The following is a 7,087-nucleotide window of genomic DNA, read 5'->3' as shown; positions in this document are numbered from 1 at the left end:
ATTTTATATTGTTATTTTTGTATTTTATTGTATTTTATTGTGTTGTAAGCCGCCCTGAGGCTTCGGCAAGGGGCGGCATAGAAATGTTTTAATAAATAAATAAATAAATAAATAAAATATGCTTCAGGCACTGCAGCGACCCCTACCCTGCAGCCTCCTCTTTCTTTTCCCAGGTCTTTCCATATTCCTTGCTGGTGATTGCTGTCGCCATGTATCTCCCCTACCTCCTCTGGCGATACGCTGCTGCACCGTCTCTGAACTGTGACTTGCTCTTTATCATTGATGAACTGGATAAATCCTACAACCGCTCCATCCGCCTGGTGCAGTACATGGTGAAGCTCCAGCAGGACGGCACTGACCCGGAGGAACTGTGGGAGGAGTTTGGCAAGTAAGCTCGCAGGGCTGGTGCGACTATAGCACAGTGGCAGGACTCAGGCCGTGGGGACAGAAGGTGCCCCAGGCAGTCCCTGGATCGCCCGTTAAAAGAACTGGATGAGCCACTTAGGGGGAAGAACTCTCCCCTAAAGGCACTGCCAGACTGCATTCCCTGATCCGGTGCCCCAGCTGGGGATAATAGAACTTGTCGTCCATCGCTGCTGTAGGGCATCGGGTTGAGGAAGGCCAAGGAAGATAGCATTAAATACGCCAGTGGCTTCCCTTGTCCCTAAGAGCTGGCTGGGCAGCCACTGGTTGCTCCGGAGTGACACTCTGCTTTCTTCTGCTCAGCAACCTGCCCACAGACTCGCTGCCTCTCTAGTGCTTTCCTTGAAAGCATCCGAAATGCCTCCCTGCTTTCTTTCTCTCAGATACCTTATAAACCCTCCCTTTTTCGCTTGGAAGCATAGACTGGGTTCAGACAAGGGTTGAATGTGGGTAGGTGATTGGAATGTGGGTCATTCTGTTAGCCATACGAACCAACCATGGTTTGTTAACCATGCACAGCCTATTAAGAAATGCAGGCTTTGTTGCCTGGTTGTGGCCTGTTTGAGGTTAACAAGCCATGTTTGTTAGCACAGTTGAGTTCAGGCAAAATAACCCTTACATTAAGTCGCATGATTTGTCGGTCCTGGTGGAGGTAGCGCTGTTATTATTGTATTGTTTAAGTATGTTTATTATTAGATTGTATTTATTATTATAGATTGTATTTATGCTTGTTTAATTACTACAATTTAATTTAAAGGGGGAAAATTAAAAAAGCAAGATAGTCCATGTTTTGACAGAAACCTATGATTTTGTGGCAATCCCAATTTGGCCCTTGAGGGGGGTTGGTTTGGAAATCCAGCTGTAGCCTGGGGTGTCGTATCTGACCCTGCAGTCCCTGCTAAATCTCCCTGTACACTTGGTTGTTGTCAGTCGCTAAGTCGTGTCCGACCCATCGCGACCCCCTGGACAACATTCCTCCAGGCCTTCCTGTCCTCCACCTTCCCCGGGAGCCCACTTAAACTCACACCAACTGCTTCAGTGACTCCATCCAGCCACCTCATCCTCTGCCGTCCCCTTCTTCTTTTGCCATCTATTGTTCCCAGCATCAGGCTCTTCTCCAGGGAGTCCTTCCTTCTCATTAGGTGGCCAGAGTATTTGAGTTTCATCTTCAGTGTCTGGCCTTCTAAAGAGCAGTCAGGGTTGATCTCCTCTAGGACTGACCGGTTTGATCGCCTTGTGGTCCAAGGGACTCGCAGAGTCTCCGCCAGCACCACAATTCAAAGGCCTCAGTCCTTTGGCGCTCAGCCTTCCTTATGGTCCAGCTTACGCTTGGTAGACTGACTCTATTCCTCTGTCCTCAGTAACCTATTTGTTCTGTCGTACTAATCCTGTGACTGAGCAGTTCTACTCCAGAGGCACACAGGTGCTCATTCAATGCTCTTGAGTTAAAAATAAACAGCATCCCGCCAGGAAGAAAGCCAGCTTGTCAAGGAGAAGAGTCACAAGCCAACTCTATCTGGTCCTGCCATTTTTTTTAATGTGCAGCACATTTGTTTTGGGTGGAGCAGCTTGGTGGCTTCTTCCACTACGACGGCTGCAGGCTACGTGCTGCTTCCTGGGGAGAGAGACCAAGATGCTGCTTGGAGGGGATTAGAAGCAGAGCCCAAGGAGACTGCATGCTTGAAGCTCCCATTGCAGGGGTGGAGACAAGCAGGCAGTTCTTTGAGTGTCACAGGGAATGGCTCCTAGGCTCCAGCTCAGATAAAGCTTTTTATCCTAATCTGCAAAATGACTGTCCCTGCCTGCAGGGTTACAGTCTAAAAGGACACAACACAAAAGGAAAAAGGATTGGGGAGGGGAAAGGGGAAAAAGCCAGTAGTTAGACTTTCTGCAGAGCTGGTGGAATGGCTTGCCCACTGCAGCCCCTTCTTGCCATCTCTTGCATTCTTTGCATGGTGAGGAAGAGTCCCTATTGCCAAAACAATACAAGGTCAGAAAGCTCTACTTCGCTTCAAAATCCTTTGTTTTGCCTAGGGCTCGCAAGGAACGATATTTTGAATTCCCTCTGCTGGAGAGGTATCTCACCTGCAAGCAACGCTCCTACTACTTTGTTAGCATTTATGTTTTGCGGAACGTCGTCCTCCTCTCCCTCATTGCCGCCACTTGTTTCTACTTGGGATTCTGCCATGTGACTGTATTTTTCCAAGAGGAGTTCAGCTGCTCCATCAAAGCAGGGCTGCTCAGAAATGAGGCTCACATCCCCAGCTCGATTCCTTGCAAGCTGCTTCAGTTCTCGGTCTTCCAGCTGACCAGCATCAGCCTCGGCTGCGTCTATGTCCTCCTGGGACCCATTGTAATCTACCACTTGCTCCAGCTCTGTCAGTGGGACAAGCGGCTCTTGTCCATCTATGAGATGCTGCCAGCGTTTGACCTCCTCAGTCGGAAGATGCTGACCTGTCCTTTCAATGACCTCAACATCATTCTGCTCTTCCTGCGAGCCAATATCTCCGAAGTCAAGTCCTTCAGCAGGCTGAGCGTCCTGTGCACCCTGAGAGATGTCACCGCAGACAAGGAGAACATTGACACTGTGGTGGACTTTATGACCCTCCTCGCCGGCTTGGAGATGTCCAAACCGAAGCATCACTTCTGCACTGACGGAAACTCACTTCATCCAAACAGTGAAATTATTGGTAAGTTCCTGCCTGCAAAGCACAGCTCAGTTCTATGCAAAGCTCTGAAGGGTATGCTTTTCAATACCTGTTTATCCCTGCAGATAATGCCAGAATAACTGTGCAGGCCAGAAGGGGAACCCGTTAGCCACATTGGGTCTGTGGTCCAGAGGCATCTCATCCCTGGATAAGGGTACTAGAAAGATCAAAGCTTCCCCCTTTTTTCCGGGTGATGGCTGCAATCCAGCCTAGACTTGTTCATATCCCTCCCATTACAGGATGGAGCACGGTAGCCACGCTTCTCTGCTGCAGAAACACAACTGCAAGGTTCTGTGGCAACTCTACATTTATTGCAGCATAGCTTTCAAGGGCCTTGGTCTATAGGACAGAGTGAAACTAACTTATGGCATCATGCACTCATCATGCCCTGCTGGACCATGCCAGAGGCTTGTGTACTCCAGCTTCTCTTTCCCAAAGTAGCCCACCCAGATGCCTCTGGGAAATACCTGCGCAGGATATGAGTGCGGGGCTCCCCAGCAGCTGGTGTCCAAAGGTGAGCTGCCGCTATTCTTAAAGGCTAAAATGCCTTACTGGCACTGGAACCTTTAAGTTACAATACGCTGGTATTTTTGCCTTTCGTCCCAGCCACACTGGATGTGGTTCCTGGGAGTGTCTCTAAATTGACATGGACACCTGCTCTGCCTTTTGCCCCAGGGTCTGGTGGATGATTCTCAAGGCTCTAGTGGGCCCTGCAAGGCTGAAGCCTGCCCACCCATTGTAAAGCACATCCTCATCCATAGTGCAGAAGAAGCCTTACCTTTCCAGCCTTGCCTGGAGATGTTTTTCTGTGCTGTGTGATACATTGCAGTCGGAGTGCACCCAGAGTATGAGCCAATGGCCTTTTCATCGGCTCCTGTTGCTTTTTTAAAAGTTGGGTTGTAAGGGAAGCTTTACAGGCCCTCCTACAGAAGTTTACTTTGCATGGCATGTGCCAAGGTAGAAAAGCAGTGAGTGCCATTTCTGTAACTCCTTGGGGGGGGGGGGGAACAGAATCCTTTCAGAGAGCGGTTCCAAGGCTACGTGCAGCAAATCACAGAGCAACGGCACGATTCCCAGAAGCAACAAAGCCCACAGTATTGGATCCTACAGGCTCCAAAGAAAATTGAAAAGACTCACCACTACCCTTTAAGAGGGGGTGGCGGGGGGGGGCACCTTATTATGGTTCTGCTGAACACAACCTGCATGGTCTGCAGTATTACTCAAACATTTTGAGCTCAAGCCTCCCCCAGTCTAAATTTACCCTGTCTTCTGCCCACCTACACCCTCCCACAACTTAACACAAATAATTGCTAGAGGTGAATGTGCGAAAATTGCATGCAGTTGGCATACAAAAATTGTGCACATGCTTCTATACAGCCTCAGCATTGACTGATTCATGACAGACCATTTACAATATTTAGCTTATAAAATGCTGGTTTGTTGTAAAGTTCTACTCTTTATATTCTTATAAAGGGTGTGTGTGTCATAATATTGTAGTCTGCCTGGATATGTTGAAATTTGAATGTCAGAGAAATTCACAAATGAGTTTGGATTTCTCTGAATCCAAGCTGCAAATTATGCAGCAGGCTGACTTTTTCTAAGCAGTGCCCGTTCTGTGGTCCGATTTTCACTTTTGGCGGGAAGTTAAATTTCTTTGTAGAGATATGAATAATGCAAGTCTGCAGTAATAATGTGAATCAGTGTAAGAATGAAACTTTGGTTTAAAAAAACCAGTTCTGTCAATGAGCAGATGCCTGGCAATCCACAAAACACAGATGGAACAGCTTCGACTAAATCCAATCATCTGTAGTTGTAGTTCCCCTAACGACTGCTCTGCAGAGAAGTTGGACTAAAATTTATGTCATCCCTGATGGAAGAGTTGTGGAACACCTGTGACAGGCATCAGTTTTTGGAACTGTGGGCTAACATGTAACGTTAATCGTTCCACAGGGCATTAAGATGGAACAGAACCTCTGCCTTCTTACTAAAACAGGAAGGGAAAAAACCTTGTACCAGGAGTCACGCTGTTCTGGGGGGTTAGTTGCTGCAAAGCCTGGTGTCCGTCAGAGCGCAAGAGGAACTGTAGGCGAGAGGAAACCATGGGACAGAGCATAATTGTTGCCCAACAGGCTGGGCAGAGAAAGGAAGCTAGCAGGCAATCTTGTGGTCATTTTCCAGAAGGTAATCCAGAATAGGAGGGCCAGTTACTGTTCTATTTAAAAACAAACATAAAAACTATTCCTCAGACCCTGAACAGGTAGTCAGGTGGTTGTGGTCTTTTGCCACATGGTGAGATGGTATCACTATATAAGGTGTAATAATACTATCTAAGTGTTCATCCAACCCTATAAATTAAGAGATGGAATTTGTATGCCAAATGCTGTCCCCTTTTCTGCTGATTCATAGGTGACCACCCTATTATACCTTGCTGCCAAGCAGCCAGCTGGTGCTGACAGGCTCCCTCAAGCTGCTGCCTTCCAGATTTGGTGGGACTGCCACTCCCATCAGCCTGAGCCAGCATGGCCAGGGACCAGAGATGATGAGAGCTGTAGCCTCAAACATCCAGTCTGGGGAAGGGCAATTTAATGGGAGAAAGCCATGTCGTTTACAAACAGCAGAGTGGGACAGAAGCACCACTGGAAAGCTTCAGGCCCTGAAATATTTATTGGCTGCCGCCACACTGACGGCACGGTGGCAGCACAGCAGCGGCTGCCTGAGGAGAAATTGTTGATGCAAGAGGTTTCTCTAGAGCTTGCACTTTTCCAAGGTAATGGCAAAAGGACATTTTACTGATCAGCTGCCTCTGCTTAGTAGGATGTACACTCTGGATAGTCTGGCAGCACAGAAGCAACCCTTGACTCCTGTGAGCTAAGGAATGCTCTGCAATGAATGGTTTCTCAGTCTGTAGGAAGAACAGAGTCCCACAAATCCCATAGTGGGCCATCCTGTTCTTTCTTCCATACAGACTGCAAGGGTAAGCAGGCTACTGCTGTCCAGAAGTTTTGGATTACAGTTACTTGCAGCTACCACTGCCATGGCCAATGACAAGGACGACGGGAGTTGCAGGCCAAAACATCTGGAAGAAACAAGGCTGGGGAAAGGCTACAGTCTGCCATTTCTCATGCTATGTGCGGATGGTGAGCAGTCTTATTCCATCGCTTCATTCTACCCCTCCTCCAATGAGTATGGGGAAGGCAGTGCCACATGGTAGTTTACCTATATGTGCAACAGAGTAAACACCTAGTCCACCATAGCACATAGTACAGTACTCAAGGTGGCCGTGGCGTGGCTTCACCAGTCATCCGTCCAGCTGGTCAGCTGCGTAGGGAGACAGACTACGACCAAGTCCCTGAGGTTTCCTGCTCCTCTCGAGGCAAGCCACAAACCTCTTTTGGCTGTGCTGTGTGGAGCAGCATCCAGATCATCTACTGGTCATGAATGTGCTGCAGCATCACTTGTCGTGTCATGTTCTCTCTTGTGTTTAGACATGAAATCTGACCTGGAATCTAAAGAAAACTGACCCATGCTCTGCTTCGTGGATGGCGTAGTAAATGGAGAACGTGGGACTGGGGAGCAGCCCTGGAGCACCGGGTCCCACAGCCTATCCCGCCCTGTCGCCCAAGGCCACTGAGTCTTCAGTACGATTCCAAGCTGCATCATCTTGTGCTGGTGGGGCTGCGCCTGGCCATTCCCATCAATACTTTTTTTCTGGGTATCAACTTCTCGAACATTTGTTATAAAGTTTTTAATATACTGGCAAATGGCTTTGCATTGTTTGTTCTCCTAAGGCTAGACTGCCATTGCTGTGGTAGTGCCCCGTGTCTCAGACTGCTGCGGGCAAGTAGAAATTCAACAGCAGTGGTAGCTTGTCTTTCACAGCAAGCATGACTCATAAAATGGTGAAAGGTACAAGATGCATTCCGTGAGGGTTAAGAGAGGTGGCAACATACATTCCA

General features: G+C 48.3%; 1 protein-coding gene across 1 annotated transcript in view; it reads left to right on the top strand.

Annotated features, from left to right (window-relative positions):
- PANX3 (pannexin 3) overlaps positions 1-6,838 on the top strand; it is a 14,102-nt gene extending 7,264 nt beyond the window's left edge. Inside the window, exons 3-5 of the mRNA XM_044437707.1 lie at positions 174-388; positions 2,458-3,113; positions 6,617-6,838. Coding sequence (XP_044293642.1) covers positions 174-388; positions 2,458-3,113; positions 6,617-6,651 — 906 coding nt within the window. The 3' untranslated portion in view covers positions 6,652-6,838. The remainder of the gene's footprint in view (positions 1-173; positions 389-2,457; positions 3,114-6,616) is intronic.
- Positions 6,839-7,087: the final 249 nt, after the last annotated feature.

This window comes from Varanus komodoensis, unplaced genomic scaffold, assembly GCF_004798865.1.
Source record: "Varanus komodoensis strain SLA01 unplaced genomic scaffold, ASM479886v1 scaffold30, whole genome shotgun sequence".
NCBI lineage: Eukaryota > Metazoa > Chordata > Lepidosauria > Squamata > Varanidae > Varanus > Varanus komodoensis.
This window is presented reverse-complemented; position numbering and strand designations above follow the sequence as displayed.